Source organism: Ischnura elegans, chromosome 8 (assembly GCF_921293095.1).
Source record: "Ischnura elegans chromosome 8, ioIscEleg1.1, whole genome shotgun sequence".
Taxonomy (NCBI): Eukaryota; Metazoa; Arthropoda; class Insecta; order Odonata; family Coenagrionidae; genus Ischnura; species Ischnura elegans.
Window position 1 is genome coordinate 106,899,227 of NC_060253.1, and position 22,069 is coordinate 106,921,295.

Below are 22,069 nucleotides of genomic sequence, written 5' to 3' on the forward strand. Positions count from 1 at the left end.
GTTCAATTTCGCAAAAAGCACCCTGCGGTTTCAGCCACCGTACTAAACCGATGGTCAAATCTCTCCTTTTTTGCAGAGGACTTGCTGTTTCTGGAGGACGACTGGCGAGAGGTGGTGGGCGGGGACGCACTGGCCGCCCACCTCACGGAGAGGGAAACCCAGCACCAGAACGCCATCTGGGAGCTGCTCACCACCGAGGCCGCCTACATCCGCACCCTCAAAGTCGTCACCGACGTGAGTTTACTTAAAAGAAAACCCGTTTCTGTACCAATCCACGGCCATGAGAGTAAACTAAAATGGTAACCTTCCACAATTTGATTTACTAAAGTACCGACCCTGTTTCGACACGTAGTGTCACTATCAAGATAACAATTTGGCTTTCCAAGTTCTATATATACCGTCCAATAAGAGAAAGGTGGGGTTGAAAGGATATCAAAGGAGGGGGGAGACAGTTTGACTAAAAAGATGCGTAATAGGGAAGGTCTTTGAAAGGGGGACTAGGGATTACGTACAGGCAGTGTATCGGGGAGGTAGGAAGAGAAGCCATAGCAACCAGGAGATGAGTGGATGTTGGTGAAGGTCAGAAATTAAAAACATCTATGTATTCACAGAGCGGGCAGGAATGTTCAGGGTTAAAAGAGGCGATTGGGTAGAATACACTTCATCCTTACAAAGATTATGCGGGCTGTTAACAATTTCAAATTTCTCGTAAAATTCCAGCTTTTGCCCTTTCTCTTACCATTTTAGTTTAGTTTATTCTCATGGATATAAAACATTTCCACCAGATATCGCCGAACACTGTCATTTCTGTTCGCAATCCATGGCGCCTGCATTTCCCTTTTCATGTTCTGCATCGCTCTGAAAGATAACTATTATTTATTGCTAAAGCAATCTAAGCCTAGCGCGAAGCCAATCATTAATCATTTTGCTCCTCGTATAATTTTTCGGTATTACACTGCAAATAATATCCGGGCCCTTCTCCGATTATTGGGGCTTCACAGTTCCATTTCTTGGCCTGTTTTTCGGCACACCAACTCGATTTAAAGCCACTCTAACTTGACTTACATTTTTCCATGGACGTGGCCGTCACTATGAACTACTTACTACATATTACGTACCGCTATTAGAAAATATTTTATTACTACCATTTGCTGAGAATTCACAATGAACAGATACATATACATGTATTTTGCCGAACCGATAGGCATAGGAATTCGTTAGTATCCCAAACAATGAATGACTTAAATCATTGCTGAGTCAAAATCAGGCTGCCTAACGTCTCATAACGCTCATCTAAGTTTTTTTAGTTATCCACCACAGGTTAAAGGCAGTTTTTGTTGTAAAATAAAGCGCGAACCGAGGTGTCGTGCTGGGCACTACGTCTACGTAGATTTAAGAGACACTGTTACTTTGAAAGCAGTGTAGCCTAGTGGATGGAAAACTTGGCTGCCGACCTAAGGGTTGCGGATTCAATTTTTTTGGTGAAGTTTTCGTACACCCCGCTCTCCCATCCCCGAAGTGCGAGGTGACCCAGGGAGAGGAATTGTACCCCCTCCCGGCCATGAATGTGCGAATTCACGCGACTTCAGCCACGTCTGGGGTGAGCTCTACTCCCACCAATTCAAACCAACCCACGCTCAGCGGTCTGAAATCGGAAAAAGCAGACAAAAGTCCTAAATGGCCTTATTTTAGATAGAGACTTAAAAACTTAGCATAAATACTCATAAGAGATTCCCAAGTATGGATTTTTATGCCATTTTAGATAAATTTTATCCGTTGCTGAGATACAGTAGCCCAAAACATGACCAATTTAGCAAAAATGCGCGCGATCTCGTTTTTCTCCGAAATTCTTAGAATTTAAGCAGGTGGTGTTGCGATGGTATCATTTTTATGGAACAAAAAATACAACATTCCATTAACCGAATGTTTTGGCAGTATTATCCATGATTTTTGAAGATTTGGTTCACATGTGAATGGTTTTACTACACAAAATGGCGTAACCATTTTTCGTGTGAAATTTGAAATAAAGTAGACATTATGTTTCGCTGGCGAAATATGTATCTGGGGAAATTTATATCACAGTATGGAATTGACATTTCTTAAGAATTCTATCAAGAAATCTTGGACAAAAGTTTGCGACCAAGGAAATGAGAGCGATTTTTCGATCGCGGGTCTAGTCTGAGCTACGCGATGCGGGGCCCAGGGGCTCGGTAACTGGGGTCGATTTATCAATTTTTTTTAAGAATTAATTCTTCAAAATTGTCATTTGAAGCTTGGCACATGGTCAATATTGGCCTAAAACGCAATTACCAGGATAATGGATCGATCGACTTGGCCATTTAATGAATTACTGTAGTGAAGTTGGTAAGGAATAGATGTTTCTCCAAACCATTCCACGTTCAAGAAGTATGCTTCGGATTTTGAAGTATTGCTAAGAGATTAAGTCGGCATAGAAAGAGAGAGAAATACACATTTTCTGGGAAAGACAGAAACCTATGCTCTTTATCTCTCGGCTTTTATCGATTTCAGATCGCTATGTCACGGGTTAATCACAAGGAGACATTACGAGATATATGTCGCGGAATTTAAACAGCGGCATTATTTTCTGAATATATCCGGGAAATTAATAAGCATTTTCATGACTTTCTTCCCCACAGGCCCGGCTTTGAGAGATTTCGCTTGTTTGGATTTCTCGTATAGATGTCGTCTAGATACACTAATTTCAAATTTACTACTTGGTGTAGTGAGCTAAAGCAAATTGTCTGTTATCCTATCCATGAGTTACCTGAGTTCGTATCCCAGTGGAGGTATTATCCCAGGAGGCACCTGAATTTATTTTCTATTTCACGATTCAAAGAATACCAATAACAATCCTAATCATTTCATTGAATCCAGTTGAATTTTTCTCCTTTTCTTTTTTAATTTTATTATAAGGATTTTTAATTTACCTTCATAATGAGAACCTAGGACGCGATTTCGAGAATTAAATTTTCCCATTACGGCCTCACATGATGCCCTTCGCATTACTTTGGATTTCGAATGCCATCAAATACTTCTATGAATACCAAGGCTAATAGGGAAGTAAGCCGAGACACATTTTCTACATTTTCTGTATAGTTTCAGAAATTAACATCGTCGTTAAAATCCCGAACATCACTCTCGCGTTGTCTCCTCAGCGAGTGAGATACTTTGGCTCGATATTTTGTGCCCTTGTCGATTGCGGTTTGGAGAGAAGTGATTGGAGATTTGTGGCCTCACTATGTTTTCCCACTCCTCCGCAGCTGTTTCTGGCGTGCCTACTCAGCCTGCAGGCGTCCACGGGCATTCTCACCGAAGTGGACACGGAGTGCCTGTTCAGCAACATCCGCGAGATCCACGACGCCAACCTGACCTTCTGGCGCCGCCACCTGCTACCCATGGTGCAGCAGGCGCGCCGATGGCGGGAGGGACTCGCGGGGATCAACCCCCTGCACCCACGACCCCTCGACCCCAAGGACATGAAGGAAGGGTTCCTCAAGGTGAGCATGAATAAAATTTACGGATAGGCATCCAGATCGAATTCTACCTTAAGCTCGATATGATTTCTGCAGGTTAAATTATTTCTTTGGAAACAAGTAAATTTTATTTCTAGATTTATAAAAGACACTGATGACATCGATTAAGTATTGCCAGGATCCTGGGTTTATTCGGGTGGACTTCATTTAAATTGAAAGTTCTACCTGGCTCCAGGCCAAATATGTTTTAAACAGCAATAATCCGTTGAAAATAATATCGACTTTTACGAGGTGGATTGCTAGAAAAGAGGCTTAACCCACACTTTTATATTTATTGAGGTAATTACTTGAAAAAGACGCGCACTGGTTGGGAATCATTGGAAATGAATGAGAGTTTCTTTATAGATGAGAATGCCGACGTCCTTCAGGACGAATGGAAACCCGACATCAAAGATGCAGCCGGGAATGTCTCCTGGATTGGATATTTTTATTAGTTCTAGTAATAATCGGTTTTTTACGTTAGAGTAATGTTTAACTGTTAATTATCCCGGTGAAACTTTGCATTTTGATGGCGCAAATAGCAGTACTGGTTTACTACACCTTTGTGGTATATAACTCACAATTTTGTAGCGGATAAGATTTGCAACTGCTGAAATTTTCATATTGAAAATAATCTTTTAAGGAAGGTATTGCATGTAATTTTCTTAGCTTTAACTTTAACCACTGTAAATACATCTACTTTTGGTCTTGCTGGGCAAAATTTCATCTGAAATTTTTTTCTCTCAATTCACGGGTAACATGGAAAGATTTACTATCTTTACGTAGAATGCGCACTATTATTAGATGATGCGTCACACCTTCTAGTCTGACGTACCCTTATTTTGACCCACTTATTACGTACAAATGACTGGTCAATAATCTCACGTTTATGCAAAATTACCCCTGAGCTTTAGCCTTCCATTATAAATATGGGTTGTGAGAGTTAATCGCATGTTATGATCGTGTTTTTATTGCAGTTTAGAGAGATATTTCACCCGTATACCAAGTACTGTGGGGATCAGTCCCGCTGTCAACACTACTGCCGGGAGAAGATCCAAGAGAACGAGCTCTTCGCTGCTTATCTTGTCGTGAGTATCATCTCTTCAACTAATCTAACTTCTTCGCCGTTATATCACATGGGATACATAATATCACATCCTCTTTTCATTTTTGAGTGAAATCTCGACATTTTTTGACATGGATGCTGGTATGGGATGAAATAAATAGTCTTCTTACTTATTTTACGGATAAGCAGCCAAATTAATAAAATTAATCGTCCATGAAATTTCCTTGTGAAATTTTTGTATGGTTTGAAATTAATATTTTTAAATATTACTCACGTTTTGAAAATAAATATACTGATTATTAGTAAGGGTTAAAATTAATATTACAAACGTTTTCATTTTAGCTCAGCCTTATTAATATGTAGCCTATTTTTTTATCTTAAGTTCGGTAAAATTCTTTTTGGTCAAATATTTTCTATTGTAAACCAAGGACTCTAATATCTGTACTCATAAAACCCAAATACATAGCCGGTTTAATATTGCCATGATCCATAATTTCTGTAGAATTCAAGGATAAGGATAATATTTCCACACAGTTGTTCTAAGCTGTAGTATAATATGTAATCGAACTCAATGCCAGATATTTTTCAATCATCGAAAATTCATTGCAATCATTTCAATATCGAAGTAATCATTTGGATATTCATATTTTTTAATAATTTTGAATATTGCTTTAGTCATTCGGATATTCATGTGTTTACTCAAGTATTCATGTGAGTACTCGAGTAATCATTTGAAAATATGATTAATCGTTCGGAATCCGAATAAACAATGAGTGATTGCTATGGACACAATCCTTTGCTGTGTGACTCATGGCTTCCATTGTTCCGTTGCAGTGGTGTGAGACGAGGAAGGAGTGCAACCGATTGCGTCTGCAGGACATAGTGGTGAAGCCGATGCAGCGGCTGACCAAGTACTCTCTGCTCCTCAAAGCCATCCAGAAGCACTCCGAGGACCCTGCAGACATCGACAGCCTCGACACCATGGTGAGATCGCGCTGGTCAATTCCAGGCATTCCACGTTATTTTTCTCGAAACGAGTTCCAGTGCCCATATCAAATTTTCAGCTTTAATGAAAATATCTTCGTGACAGACCTCTGTGAGGAATTATTATTGTACAAGTTACAAGTTGGCTATTTGCCAGGTGGTAACAGTTTATACAAAATTTTTAAAAAACAAACAAAAATATGGTAAATGAAAAATACATCACTAAAATGAAACTAGGTAGTGAATGTTGAAAATGCAATGATATTAATTTTCCATTAATTTATTTAATTAATTTTTTCTCGCCTTTACACCTCTTTTTGAAAATCTTTATGTTGTTAGGGTAGGGCTTAAAGAGTTCTTCAGGGAGTCTATTAAATTCCGTAATCGTCCTGTTGAGGTACGAGAATTTCTTTACGTTAGTCCTTTGTGGCCGGCATTTCATCTTGTATTGGTGGTCATTCCTAACAATATAGCTGGGGTATTCAATCTTCTTCCGTAGTTCACCCCATGCCTTTTCCCCTTTCAGTGTGCGGAAGAGTGCGCAAAGCCTATTTATTTTTCTTCTCCGTCCTAGTGTGTCCCATCCCAGTACTTTCAGCATTTTGCCGACACTTTCGGTCTTTTTATGTTAACCCATTACGTACCTTGCTGTCTTTCTTTGCACCTTCTCTATGGATTCTGTTCGTCCCTTTTCATACGGGTCCCACACTAGTGACACGTACTCTAAAATCGGTCGGATTAGTGTCTTATACGCCTTTTTCTTTGTAGTTCGATCGCTTTCCTTTAGATTCCTCATCACTTAATGTTACATTTAAACGCCTTTTTTGTTAATGGAATGTCCGCCGTGAGGAAATCGTTTTATCCCGTTTGAGGATAGGTGACTGCGTCCTAACCAATTCAAGATTCGCTTGTATCCCCGGACATAAGGAAATAACCGGGAATGAGAAGGTAGACGCAGCAGCCAAAGACGCACTCTGGTCTCCGGGTTACGAAATGTCTCTGGTACCAGCAGAAGATCAGGGAAATGTCATGAGAAAAATAATTCAACAAAATTGAAAGACTCAATGGCTTACAATGCTCATTGGCTCATAAACTCGAGACGCAGCAAAAATTCGTCATTTCTCTTATTTATTCCAGTTGACCAATATAAACGTCTTCGGAGATCAAAATATGATAATGAGTGTTAAATGAAATAGATACAGAAAAGGATAGAAAACTAATGTACATAGGGGGGCTTCAGGTAACCTATAATACAACCTAAAACTTGTACCATATTGCGAATCTGTGTTTATATTGTCACCATTTCGATTTGCGGACCATAGCATACAGAACTTTGAAAGAAATATATTCCAAAGTGTTGAAATGATTTAAATGTTGAAACATATTTATGGAAATTTTATCTAAATATTTCTTAAATTTCCTTGAAAGTAAATACCCAATTTTCTACTTTTTTATACAATACCTCCTCTTCACCGACGCAATTTAAGCTTCTCCAAAATAGTCAATGTAACAAAATACTTCCATAAACCTGTACTATTACAAACAAGTATTTTAGCTTAGAAATAGTAGATTATGTAATTTGTACACCCGTACAGTGGCGCAGCGAGGATGGGTTTTGGGGGATAACCCCCCACCCCCCCTCCCCCGATCTCAAAGAAGTTTTTAAATTTTATCAATTTCACTCAATTGGATTATTATTACTTATAGAATAGTGTAAGGATTAATATAAATATCACTCAGAAGGCCGTAAAACTCACCATTTAGAACCATTTATCTGAAAAATTTTCTGGTGGAGGGCCCCCGCACCTCCCATTTACCCTGACATGTATACCACACCCTCAGACTCCCCGGTATCAGTTGCGCCTAAACCCCCCCCCCCCCTTTTCCCTTAATTCCTAGCTGCACCACTACACCCGTAAGTACCTAAATTGGAGTAAATGGAAAAGTTAAAATGATGGGAAGGATGTGTGATGACGCTCCTCATTGATCATTACCCAGATAGTCCTCTTTTTCATGGGAATACATAGTTGGATTATTAGAATTGAAGAGATGAGAAGCCAGCGAGTACAAATGATTTTTTTCTCAACAGAGATTGGTTTAGTCAATTGTTAGAAAAAAAAACCAAAAACTTGATTTCCAAGGGAAACGAGTGAGTCTCTGTTCTGTGCTCACATAGTGTAGAAAATCAAATGCACTACTAAATAACTAATTGAACTCGTTTGTTTTCTTAACGTAATTTCTGCATGGTAAAGAGAAATCACTTGTACCCCTTGGCTTCTCACCCAACTTTTTCATTTGTAAGTATCCTATATTTTGTTTATTTTTAGTTAAAAATAACATTTAAGGCAAAAATTTCAGAACTTTATTGATATGGAAATAAGTTTAAAATTTAATGATATAATTAATTTTTAAAAGGTTTTATTCATCTGTTCCAATAATTTAGAGTGAAAAAGTAATTTTAAAATTTAAATTAGAACGAACATAAAGAAATAGAAAGAGCCAATAATAAAAAAGAAATAATTTTTATGTTTCGACCTTGAAAATATATTTCCAATCACACCCTTATAATAGAGTAATAACTAACCCGAAATGTTGGCCTTCAGTGTTTATTTAATAAACATAATACCTCAAGAAATAGTCTAGGCATGTATTCACAGATCAAGAAGATAACTCATTTTACTGATTATCAATACTATTAAAAGAAGCTCCTCCACATTTGATTGGTCTTAAAAATGACAAATGATTCCGATCATGTTCGATCCTCCCTGTATTCATCCTCTGCTTATTTCAGATCAAGTCCGTGGATGAGTTTGTGAACGGCGTGAACTCAACTCTGCGGCAGCGACAGGAACAGGAGAGGCTGCGGGGAGTCATCGCCAGGATAGAGGCCTACGACGTGGTTGTAAGGGATCCTTGTTTAATTATCCTTCCTTTTATTCCATTGATTTTTTTTCATTTTATGTGAAAAATCACATAAATATTTTTTTGACTACCAGCAAAATCCTACCGGAAACTGTCAGGAAAGTTTAGTTAATATTTTTATTGCAATTAGTAGTATTTCTACTACAATTAATCTGAGTTCCTGTTCGCATATAGGCAAGAAGAAAATCCATCTCCATATTTGTAAGAAGTAACTACTTGAATTAGTTTGAGGGAGGGAAAATTGGAATACTGCAAAATGCAACCCTTGTAATTTCAACGTTATGAATGAAGTATATATTAAAATTGAGCAACAAACTCTGATAATTGCGTAGAGCACTTTTGATGAGAATAACACCTGGAATATTAATATTTTCTCGCATTAATTCTCTGTGAAAAAAAATTACTCGATGTTCAAAATATGCGATTACTATGCGTATCTTGTGGTTAAAAAAAAATTTTCAAGTTTGACTTTTATATCTCTACCTCATTTCATATGATGGACGACTTCATGAGGACGACGATGATAATCTATGGTTTATATTTTGTATTTTGAAGCATTATACGGTTACATAGCATCAAGATACTAATATTAGTCCGTGAAAAACTTCTTATTGTTTTCTAAATTGATTTATCATGGAATTCCGTGTAATCACCCCATCACCATGTTGCCTGAATGAGCGACGGAGGTATAGCTATTAATAGCTGAAGAGAAAGGGGACAGTTGAGGTCATTGGAAGCCATTTGGCCGCTTTTGAACTTCCTTTAATCCGCCCTCCCTCGCGTGCTCAACAAATTTTATCCGTCGACCTTTCAAAGTGGGGTCTCATTGGACGCACACTATGATTGTTTCAGATTTAGGTCGTCCATTTTTGGGGTAATTAAGACGAAGACAATTTCCTCAGCCTCGAGGTCCTTGGCCTAACCTTTCTTCGTGGCATTTGTTTGCGGAATAGTCAGGGAAATCGGGGCACGTCTCGTAAAAATAAGTATATTCTGGCGCAGTTTGATCCGGGGCATATCTAGGAATAAGTCACGGATGAGACCACGACAGATACCGCGCAAATAACCTAGTTTCTTCATTTTGACAAGCAGATTATCGGTTGATATAATGCAGTTTGAGTGTGTTTTTCCTGGTTTGGTAAAAGTAACAATGAGTATTTATTGTATCAAAATGCATCTGCAAGGTGACAAGCAATTCAAGGATAGATTTCCAAATAATTTGAGTAAATATTTTCTTTTAATTTACTTTACGGGACTCAAATCTCTACGTAACGCAAAATAACTCTCTTGCGGGTGTCAATTACACCTCATCTTGAAGGTTCCATGTACATTATTATTCTTGTACTTTTGCAATGAATTTCTTCATTTTCAAAAGGCCAAAGAAAATCTACTATCTCATTATAATAATCCTTACAAAATAATCCTTATTAAAATCCTTAAAAATTATATCTACACCTGTAATACCATATGCGTTATTTTTTAATCGATTTTTCCTTTTTTATCATGAAATTCTCATTATATTATACATTTAGCTTCGTATGGTCATCACAATGCGAAGACCGCTAAAAATATATTGTACATCTAGCGTCAGCCAATCTACTTAAAGTAGTTCAGCATGATATTTGATGGCATTCTTGATCGTGTTTGTTTCGGAATCATTTGTGGCACTCTCTCCAAATAGGAAACCAAGGACGATGAGACGGAGAAGATGGTGAGGCAATACTCTGAACTTGATCTGACGCGTCCGATGCCGGGATGCAGGCCACACCAGAGGAGGCACCTTCTCATGGAAGCCGACGTTAGGCTGAGGGACCAATCAACCTCCAAGGTGACACCATTCGATGAACACATTTCAAAGGGTTCTAGCAGGTTAAGATGGTGAAAAATTCCCCCTGATATTTTGAAAAATAAAAAATAGACACTTTAAGTGCATCCAAAATTATGTGTTTTCCCAAAGTTTCAGGCCTCAACAATGGACAATAACCAATAAAAAACTGAAACACGATTTTTAGTTTTTTTAAAGCCATATCTTCAGTTTTCATTTTTTGTAAAATCGTTTCCTTTATTTTAAAATTAAAATACTATTACGTTCTACCATTCTGATTTTTTTCAAAATGTTTTGACCGAAAACTAAACTTTAACATAAGTGTGAAATTTTCAAAATTAAATTAAAAATTTTAGGAAACACATAACTTTGGATGCACTTTGAGTGTATATTTTTTACTTTTCAAAATATCTGGGGGGTACTTTTCACCATCTTAACCTGCTAGACCCTTTACCTCATAAATGGTGGTAAATTTCACGTGAATTACCATTTAAAATAAAACTCCTGGACCGGGAATCGAGCCGCAGACCTTTGCTTTGTGAGATGCCAAGTGAATCAAGGAGCCGAATCAATTGATTGCGTGGTGATCTGCGCATGGTTCCGAAAAGTCAAAAGTCTCTGGCTCCATTTTGCGGTCTATTGAATTTTTTCCATGGCTATTCTTAAAAATCCCTCCAATAAATCAAAATTTCAATTAGGCAGATACGTAGTTTTCGCCATTCTGTCTATCCTATTTATGAAAGATGTGGGCAGTTGTTTTTAACGCTAAATATATGTGATTTTGGTGAAATCAAAAGAAAATATTAATGCTAATATTGTAATTAATAACTATATAATTCCAGGAGACATAAATGAACGAATTACTAGTTTTTTTTAGGCGGGGGTTTAGGAAAATGTATGGTCAAGTACAGGACAAATTAAAAGGGTAATGGAGAAAATGACACCATCAGTAATTATAATATAATCTTTATGGGGAAAATTCGATTGTGGGATTATTTAAAGGCAGGAGGTTGGATTGAATAGAGCATGAGGAACAGATGAATAACGAAAAAATAACCTAAAATAGCAAATCCAATCCTCTCAATGGGAAGAAAAACAAGAGGAAGATCAATAAAAAAGGAGGATGGATGATAATAAGAATATATTCTACGAATAATCCAATGGTAAAACCCCCGCGGTGATTACAGGGAAGGGTGTGGACAGAAGATGCGAATAGTGCAGAGCCGTGGTTTTAACGTCGGACGGTCCACTGTGTCTGAACACCGTCTCATTCGCAAACTTTGTAAATGCTTTCCAGATGTTAGCTGAACTAAAATCATTGCTTAGCTGCTACTGAAGACTGCATGATGACATCGACCGCGCTACAAGACTTTCAACTTAAACCTTCCAAGATTTTTATATTATTCCGGAAAAAAATATGAGAAATATTTTTCTCGAGGAATCCGTTGGCCAATCAAGACTCTTCCGTCTAATTCGCACATTCCATCCTCTTTACGCATACATATTCTTTATCTCAAGCCACTGTGACGTTTCCTGAAATTCATGAGTAGGTAAAGAGTAAATAAAATGAGGTAACCTCAAAACCGAAATCGCAATCCATTCAATGAATTCGGTTGATGAAAGGGAAAAATATGCAATATTTTTAAATAGGGTAGTTTCCCTCATCAAAGAAAAGGAAAGACATTGATTGTGATTCGTTACCCACCATTAGTGTATTCATAATATACTAATCATTTCGTTTTAGAAATCCCATTTTAGACGAACGGCAATGGTCAATTTTATCCTCATTTGAAAAAGGCCAGATTGGCACCCATGCGATGCCACTCCACGTGACGTCACAGGGACCTAGTTTCTATACGAGTAGATAGGAGTTTTACATCGTTTGAGATTACCAATGCATGCATGAGCCACAGAGCTCAGGGAAACGTCTCTTAATAATCACCTATTAAAAATGGCTAAGGTAGGAAAGTTTTCCTCGTTTGATAAGGTATTAATAATCCTTATTTAAGCCAAGCGCTACCTGCTAGCTGGGTATTCTGCTACCTGCTAGCAGCCTGCGTCGTGTCAGCTCTCAAAGTCTCGCCCCAAGGTCACCTCACTTGCGGCTGCGGGACCCAGAACGACGTCACACGGACTTTTCCCAGCGCTCATATTTAGCCGTCGCGTTTACGCGCGCTTGAAAGTTTTCACTTTTCATTTAATCGCGAAAAATAGATATCGTCATTTAAAAATCTAAAAGCGTGAAATGCGTACTCCAGGAGTAATACTCTTTCGATTTAGGCAATAAAAAATAATAGGAAACCACCCTATTACCGCCTGGCGGCGGCGGATTGAAAATGGAAAATGCGTGTCTGTTTATTTTTCAAAAAGTATCACAATCAGTGATGATATAAGATAGATGACTAAACTCATTTTAACGAGGGCTTGTCACCGAAAGGTCCCATAATCAAAATTGGATTGAATCTTTCGAGTACGCACCGCAAATAGACCTCTAAGAACAAGGAAAAGTAAGGAACCTACACAATAGCACTACCCTGAATGCTTCTGAAATTCACATGCCTCTTGATGTTTCCAGAATAAACGCTACCCTCACCTATCGAGTACTTAACACGTACTTTACTCCAAGGACACGAATTCACTATACTCCCAGATGTTTGGCGGCCCACCTCGGCCCACGCTACCTTCAAATCCCCATTCTCACCTGCGCATCTTCCTACTCTTTTCCTTGATTTTTAAAATTAGGAATATATTTTTATCTACGTCATTTCGTTTCGGTTTCTGAGGACTCTTAATCTTCCCATACTTGGTTGACTTATTTTGTGCACTATCTTTTTTCGTCGAAAACTGCTACTGTCGTACAGAAAGCGCTACACAGTTGTTGACCGAATTAGGCTAGGAGCCGCTTAAGGCAAGGATTAAACTGCTTGAGCAATTGAGAATATCTCTTTCAGAGCGGAACGGAGAGCATAATACATGAGCCCCACAATATCTCCATGTTCGACTGAAGAGATTAATTAACACAGATATTTTGTCAAACGAATAGATATGGGAGTTCGTTTTTCCCCCGAACCATAAACGACTTTAATAAACTCTAGTCGTAATCTTGCTTGAGCAATTGCTTTTTGTATGCAAGCGACTGGTGTCCTAACACCTCCTGCCACACGCCATTTTAGGCGGATTGCGGGGTAGGACGTAGATATAGAATCATAATTTGTTCTAGAATCTGAATATTTTCTTAATGAATGAAACAAGTTGTCACACCTGAGATATGACAACTTGTTTTGCATTCCAATGAAGGGTGATATTAGCCTCTATTGTCATAATGCATGTTTTACAATTCAAATGCAAACACAGCACTGATATAATATATCTGAACATACATTCAAGCAAATTATATTATGAACTTATAAGGTCAATTCATCGTTTTATTACCCTATTTTATTATGGCCTTTTGGCAGGGATGCCGACTTACAAAAATTATTGTGGGGGCCCAAACCGGGGATCTTGCCCCGGGAAATTTTATAAGTAGTAAGTTTTAAGTTTTTCAAGCATTTTAGAAGAGTCATATGATCATCATTAGAACCCTGATAACTCGAATGCTGATATCTGGGCACTGGGGAAAATCGACAAGCCTAAAATATTTTTCCTCACTCCCATAACGATTTTTTGAGGGGGCTCGGGCCCCTCAGGCCCCATGGAGTCGGCGCCACTGCCTTTTGGTATGATGGTATGTAGAAATGGAGAGCATCCTCACGGGGCGGCTTTCTTATTCCTCAGGTGGACGCCCATGTGTTCCTGTTCACGGATATCCTGTTGGTGTGCAAGGCGGTTGGAGGTTCGAGGCGCGTGAAAGGGGACCCGGGGGGTCAGGTGGTGGGTGAGGGTGCCGGGGTGGACGGGGGTGCCGGGGGTCTCGTGTCTGGGGGGGTGACGCCCGTCGGCTCCTCCTCGGACCTCCGCATGCTCAAGGTCATCCGCCAGCCGTTCGTCGTGGACCGCCTCGAGGCGAAGGTGTCCGCTTCGGGCAGCGCCCTCTCCTTCGTCTACCTCAACGAACTCAAGATGGCCACGGCCGCATTCACGCTCTCCGCCTCCGAGCCCAAAACCACCAAGGTGAGAAACACTCCCGAAGCAAGGTGGTTGTGATTATCTGTAGGGGGCACCGATCTAACGATTTGATCGTTGGATCATTCTTCCTCATAGAATGATTCTCCAAAATCGTTAGAACATTAATAGCTTTGCTTGGTTTCGCTTTTTAGTAGGGCCCTCTTCGCTTCTATAGCATTGAGGTGTTTTTCCCTGTCCCGTTCCTTCCGCTCCTATCCTTTCCCAAAGGCGTCGTCGGGCTCCTGTCGCGGCGGCGCCTCTATCCTTTTTCCTTCCTCTCCAGCCCCTCCCCGGGTGATCGGGCGTATAAGCCACTGGCTTGGTTCCCGGCCCCGGTGCGTTCTATCCTCGAAGGGTTCCCCCCAGAACCCTCATACTCTTTGTTGGGGGCACCACTGGTTTCGAGCGAAAAGAGGCTGGAATGGGGGTGCTTGGGTAGGACAAGCCACGCCCATTTTGACCAAAACATTGAGAAGGGTCAATGCTACCTATTTGGTGAAATTTGTTGTCATAACTCGTTGATACATTGAAATAACCTATGGAACGCACCATGTAAACATTACTTCATTGGTAGGCTTCGCGAAGTTATGACTCAAACATCTTTTCCCAGGGAAAAATTATTATCAAATACCTCGGTTACGTTCTTCAACCAGCTCAGCTGAAAATAAAATTTTACGAAAGTAAACTAGTCTTTTACCTGCAACTATACTGGTATTTAAATTTATTATAGCCGACGGAAATCTAACTATAACAGTAAATAAGTATATTTTCAAGGATATTCCCACTAATAAAGTAGCTAACAGGCCCAGCGTTTATACATTAATAGAAGTATCACGAGTTATGCGAAAAATCCAGTAACAGTCACGGGCGAAATGCTAGTGATTGTAGTAGCATTTTTCACTCATTGTAGTGCATTTTCGGAATAAAACTTAGCCACATCAAAATATAAGTGGGAGACTAAGTCCAAAAATTGTCAAAACAAGATGGTGGAACTTTTACCACGCTAAAAACTCGGAAACAGCACCTCCAGATATTTACAACCTCCTTTCCCAGAAGCCACTGCGGCGGAATAACCCTTTTTCGCCCAACGTAACAGAGGGCACATGAGAGCTGATTGTTCGCGCATATAATAGGGGTTCTTGAGGGAAATTTTAAACACCTCCGCTCAATACGCAAACTGGTATTTTAAATTTTATCGCAATTTTAAATTTTAATTCTCTTAAAGCACTGCAGGAACAAGTGACTTTGTACGCTGTCACGCGCACGGGTGCAAAGTTAAATACACCAAGGGATGAAGTTCGCCATGAAAAAATATTTGACTTTTGTTATCCGTATTTTTCATGGCGAACTTCATCTTTTGGTGTATTTAATTCTCTTCGTCGTAATCCATTCAGTTCGTGAAGCATGATCAACTATTTTTTTCGGATGACTCGATAAAATCAAAAATTACATTTATTACGACCAAACCCGTTTTCTGTTTCCCCTAAGTAGGAGTAGTAGTTACGTTCTTCAGTATTTTCCCAATAGCTAGCCACTTAAAGCTTTTGACTATCAACCCATTTCCACCCACCGTAACCATACTCTCCGACTCTGAGCGTATGAGGCTCTTGAAGAAAATCCGCTCTCCTCTTTGCTGTCCAAATGTCAAAAATATGTTGTTGAAGCTTGCAATGACTTAATCCGCTTGTTAGTTTATTTTTGAAGCCGGTCGAAATAGACCCACTGATGGAAAGTCTACGGGTGCGAAACGGAAGTTCAATATGGACGCCTTCTGTCTGTAAATTACATGCAAGTCTCATAAAAGTAAACAGGAAATGGCATTTTACAGACTATTTTAACTTACCTTCATCCAGAAATATGCTTGCCCAGAAGATTCTTCATTTATATCAAAGTCACTAGTAGAAATTGAGCAACATTAGATTCTGACCTCGTTACCACCAAATGTAACTGTATGATCACGGGTCACTTTCAAGAAAGAAGTTCATATATCACCGAAATATTTCCCCGGATTACCTAGGACTACCATGGGAGCAACGTACAGTCACTTTCCAAAGTTTTCGGAAAAAATTTGTGGCGCCTTCTGCTTCTCGAGAAATTTTAGTTTCCCTTACTCTTTTCGGTGAAAAAACATATGCGTAATGGTTTACCATGCCAGGGACTCGATCTCACGATCACCACCATCACAGTCGCACCAGGCCACCGCAAGTGATAGCTGTGAATGTTCCATAATACGTAAAACATAAACCAACTGTGAAAACCGGTGCAAGTACGCAGTAATTGCACGCGAAATAATCATTAAATCCGACATAAATCGAAACAGAATTATCAATTTTCAAGTAACATCGCCCTCTGCGTGAATATAACTTCACGCGCAAGCGAAACAGTTTCGGTGACCAAGGAAAACAAAAACAGCAAGGGAAACTAAAATTTATCGAGAAGCAGAAGTGGCGCCACAAACTTTGTCCTAAAGCTTTTGAAGTGACTGCACATATCTTCACACTCGCAATCAGAACGTTTTCTGGGAGTAAATGTGTTAAGGGGACGGGGGAAGCGGCAATTTCAGGACTAATTAATCCTCTTCGGTCCTGGCGTATGGTATAAAATACATCGAAGTTTGAATTTTTCCCGCATGGCGAAGTTAAATGTCATTTATTGAAACTTATTCAGTGCTCACTAACAGATGAACGCATCATTCAGAAGCACACAAATCGCTAATTTTGTTTGTTAACATCTAATTAACCAGGAAACATGAAATTCAGACCAAAAATAACGGTATATATCCAGGGACTGTGGAGGTTATAAATATGGTAATTTTGACGGTGTATGCGCATTTAGGGGGGCGTGGTGGTCTAGTGGGCCGAGCATTTGCCTGATGGTCGAGTGGTCCAGAGGACCTCGTCAGAATTTTCCCTAAGGGCGTCAACCTGGATGAAACTGAAATCAGTCAATTTATTTACATGATGTTTCCTATTTGTTTTATGTTTAGCGTGCTGGATATCTCCTATTTGAAAAGACACTATATTCTTCAGGATTTACTGATATCTTCTCTATTTAAGTTTATATCTATATTCTATAAAGTCCCCTAACGACCACTCATTCATTCATTCATTCATTCACTCACTCATACAAATGTTTGGGATGAAAGAGACGAGATACGACAAAAAGTCTTATGAAGACCCCCTCTAAAATTGTCTGAAACCCCAGGAAACATTATGAAAACAATAAATTTCCAATTATTTATCTGTCTATTCAAATTAAATTGAGTATGGGGATTAGTTCAAAAAATGGCCACCAAATTCCAATGGCGGCGCGGCGATGATAGAAACAAATCATAGTAACACCTTTGTTTATGCAAACAAGAGGGGCTAAACTGGGAAAGAAGATAAAGGAATTAAAACGAAAAACTGATAAATATAAGGAAGGAAATTAAGAAAGTAATATTTGAAGTATCTATTTTTTTGCTTCTTCTTTCCGCAAGAACAAACATCTGTTTAAATCAAAGCGCATTCAAATGAAAAGGGGAGAAATATAAGGTAGGAAATTAGTTGTTGTTTTTGGTATATTACATCGAAAGTGTGGTGGTTATTAATTTCAAAGTTAACAAGTGCACTAAATGCCAATTTAGAAATATGATTTGTGCTGTTGACTATAGTTCGTATCTTGTCGGCGATACACGATTGTAGTAGAAAGACTTTTAAACAAGTCTTACATAATATAGGTTGGTAAAAATGATTATATTTTCATTTTTTGTGATAGTGATAACTTTTTATTTTTGTGTACGTTCTTTTTTCCGTTAATGTCCTTTTTAATGTACAATGTTATCCGTGAGCTGCAGGAGTGAATAGGCAGTGAATAATACAATATGGAAGATAAGTGCAAATAAAGGTATTTCTTATTCAATAATTTTTCTTGGGAAAATCACGTTTCCTTGAGTGACTAAGTTATTTAACTGTGAAAATTATCGAAATCTTGACATTCACAATGTCTTGTACACCAAAGGCTGTGATCCGTTACTCACCAGATTTATTGCGCATTGCGTTGGATATTAAAGCTGAGATATTTGTGTATCCCGATTCATTAAATCTTTAAATAGAGGTATTTCTGAAGTGAAATCATTCGCGATCAGGATAAATTATATTTCGATAAAATTCGTCATACTAGCCCCAATTCATGCTAAGGCGCATTTGTTCTAGATATTGATATTCAGTCCCAACGTAATTCGCTTACGAAGGGGAACAGCTGTTACATCTTATTCGTATATCAAGAATTTGGTTGAGTTTTGTGGAAAATAATTAATAAACGTGTTTTTCATTGTAATACGTAAAGTCGTTATGTCATGATATTACGTATGCATTGGGTGTTACAGTGGAACGTGGTCTCAACGTTTTTTGTATTTGAATTGAATAAGTTAGAGAAACTCGTAGAAATTTATTTTACTTTTTTAGCCCCTCAGAAAAACGTTTCTCTTTATAAATATTTACGTTCATATTGTAGCCTTCGTACCATGCGCTCGTTTTACGTGAAAGTGGAAATATTGCTTATACCTAAGCTAGCCAGCTTAAAAGTAAACGATCCTTAAGTAACAAGTAGCAAACAAAAGTGTAAGACCTCCCACAGTGAGCATAACAGGCCGCAGGCCTTTTTCGGGGGGGGCCTATGGGGGGCAGAGCCCCCCCAGCGAGCAAAGCGAGTCTCTACATATACACCAGTTAATCTCGTGCTAGAACAATATATATTCATTTATTGGGATGTGCTGGTGAAAATAAGACTTTGTAGCTTTGGGGATTAATTTCAACTGACATGTTGAAACAAAAAGACCCACAACTTGGCGCGTCCTGGGTGGAGCCTTCGAAATACCCCAGACAATGACAGTGCGAAATGCGAGGAGGCCTAGGGAAAGGAACTCGCCCCTCTACCCTGAATGTGTGGTTCACTCGCTGTGGTTTGGCTTAGTTCAGGGAGAGCTCTACCCAAACCTGTCCGACCAATCTCACGGTTGAATAACTGAGTAAATATTTATGGTGCGCCTTCCCATTGAAAGTTTTTATTTTATTAACTTGACGAATAATGGTCGCATTCAGCCGATAAACTTATATGTAATTTGCTGAAAAGTTTCTCGGGTTTTCCACCGGTTGATATCGTCCATGTCTCCCGACGCTTCGATCAGCGACTTGCAGATCCCCTGAGGATGATCAGCAAGTCGCTGATCGAAACGTCGGGAGACATGGACGACATCAACCGGTGGAAAACCCGAGAAACTTTACAGCAACTGATACGCCGGGAAAACCTAAGATATTATTTGTAATTTGTACTCAATGGCTCTAATACGGTCTACCAGTGCATTGTGGCTTTTTACACCTTAGTATAGAACCGGTGAATCGGATAGTAAACAGTCACTCAAATGTAGTAATATGTAGCTAACACAATGCCTATGACTTAGTAGAAAAATTTCACCTTTTTGAAAATGAAAAGTGTTGAAATTTAATTTCTCCCAAAAGCAGCTCTGGATTAGAGAGGGTTTGTAGGATAATTGAGTAAACCTCATTATGTTATGGAGTACACCTCTTATTATATGACTCCATGAAAGAGACTAAAAGTGTTACGACTGTTTGATGCGGCGGATTATCCTCTCGATGGACTTCATTTACCAATCGCCTTCCAGACCTTGCACGAGAACTTGCTGCGTGCCCGCGCGCAGTACGACCGCGCCAAGAGCAAGGCGCGGTCGGAGGAGGTGGAGGAGGCGTTGTCGAGGCACCAGCAGCAGCAACAATCGCAGCCCCCGCTCACGCCCACCCGGCACCACGCCCCCAAGCTGTCCGCCCTCAACTCCCCCTACGACTCCGCCGGCAGCACCTGCTGCCTCTGCTTCTACGAGGACTCCCCACACGGCAGCGCGGCCGGAGGCGGGAGCTTCGGGGGCGGCCCGGGCGGGGGCGGAGGAGGCGGAGGGCTCTCTGGGTTCGGGGACTCGGCGTTCGGCGGCCTCGTGCCCTCCTGCCCCCGCAGCCCCCGTTGCAGCTCCAGCAGGGGCAGCCGCCTCTCCAGCCTCGCACACTCACACAGGTGAACACCGCTTGCATTCGTTCAATTGTATTCGGCTCAACTATGTGGAAGTCAATACTCGAAAATGAAAAGGAGACTTCGTTGATTTCCACTAATTTATTTTGCCCGTACGACATGTTTCGAACCGTAGAGGTCATTATCAAGTACAAAAATTGAATGGTAGGCAAACATATATATATATATATATATATATACTCCTTGAAGGGGATAGGGGAGAGAGTGGAAGGAGTGGGTATCAGGAGGGGGGGGGGGGAGGGGAAGGTGCTGGGTTGGAAACCCCAAGTGGAGGTTGTATTGAGAATTGAGAAAACAACCGTTGGAGGACGGCGCTGGTGAGACGAAGGGAACCAACCTTCTCACCCCCCCCCCTCCCTCCGTCTCAGGACAAAATAAATCAGTGGAAATCGACGAAGTCTCCTTTTCATTTTCGACCACTTGCATTTTTCATAACGTTTTCATAAACTCGCTCTGTTGTTTATCATCTTGTCCGGGTCAAATCTTACAACTCAATTTTAACTCTTTCCCGACTAGCTATCAAGATGACATTTTCACAATAACTCAGTGCCAGATGACAATACAATATTGTCGCACTTTTATTAAGGTTGTTACTGTATCTCGATTGTTATTCATCGTTTAAAATTTAACGTGGAGATTAGTTCAAAAAATGACCACCAAAAACCGACGGCAGAGCTTCGATCATTTAAAGGAACGAGAATGATAGAGAGTCGTAACGAAAATATTTGTTTCCATCGAAGCTCATTGGAAAATTGATTGAACAAAAATTTACTGACAAAAGCAGAAGAAGGAGCTAAAAGAAAAAGAGGAGACGGATAAGGTAGGACATTTACAACTTAATATTTGAAAAGCCAAATCCTTCATGGCTTGTGTACAAATGAACTATCCCACGCTGAAAATTTTGTCGTTGTTATCCCTTTAAACTTAATGCACTCTATAAAAACTATTTTTATGAAAAATTATTTTTTGTATTATTATTTATTTAAAATAGATACTTCGAAATGTTCCTCGACGAGTTAAATAACATATTAATACCCCAGGCTGGGCAGAATCACAGGACATATAAAAAGATAAAAAAGCACTCACAGTACTAAATTTTCGGTGGCACATTACCACCTTCTTCAGAGTTAGGTAGGAGACTCAAACTTGAGTCTCCGCCCTAACTCTGAGGAATTTATTTAAAATAATTTTCTTGAGCAATAATTTCCATTCTTAACTCCAAGTTTAGCTACCTCACCATTCATTTGAAGGCTACATTTTGAATAATACAGAAAACAGTTTTGAGAAATAATTTGGACTGCTACCAACGTTATGACAGAAAACTCCGCAGTCAACTTCATAGAAATTACTTGCAGAAAGTTCAGTATACTGTGAAAATATTGATTGAAGTTTTTGATGACCATTCATTATATATAAATTTCTTTTCTTCGGTGTCCCACGAGGCGAACACTTAGACATTCTACTCCAACGCAATGCCCTGCGAATCACCTCTACGGTGTTTGGCAGGGGGTTACCAATCAACAGCATACAACTGGATGCCCACTTGCATTA

General features: G+C 39.5%; 1 protein-coding gene across 2 annotated transcripts in view; it reads left to right on the forward strand.

Moving 5' to 3' along the window:
• LOC124163575 overlaps positions 1 to 22,069 on the forward strand; it is a 286,499-nt gene that overhangs the window by 249,053 nt on the left and 15,377 nt on the right. For both annotated transcript variants that reach the window (XM_046540564.1, XM_046540565.1), the window contains exons 11-18: positions 77 to 234; positions 3,282 to 3,518; positions 4,511 to 4,621; positions 5,434 to 5,583; positions 8,375 to 8,485; positions 10,187 to 10,333; positions 14,108 to 14,443; positions 20,100 to 20,503. In XM_046540564.1, the coding sequence (XP_046396520.1) occupies positions 77 to 234; positions 3,282 to 3,518; positions 4,511 to 4,621; positions 5,434 to 5,583; positions 8,375 to 8,485; positions 10,187 to 10,333; positions 14,108 to 14,443; positions 20,100 to 20,503 (1,654 nt within the window). The remainder of the gene's footprint in view (positions 1 to 76; positions 235 to 3,281; positions 3,519 to 4,510; positions 4,622 to 5,433; positions 5,584 to 8,374; positions 8,486 to 10,186; positions 10,334 to 14,107; positions 14,444 to 20,099; positions 20,504 to 22,069) is intronic.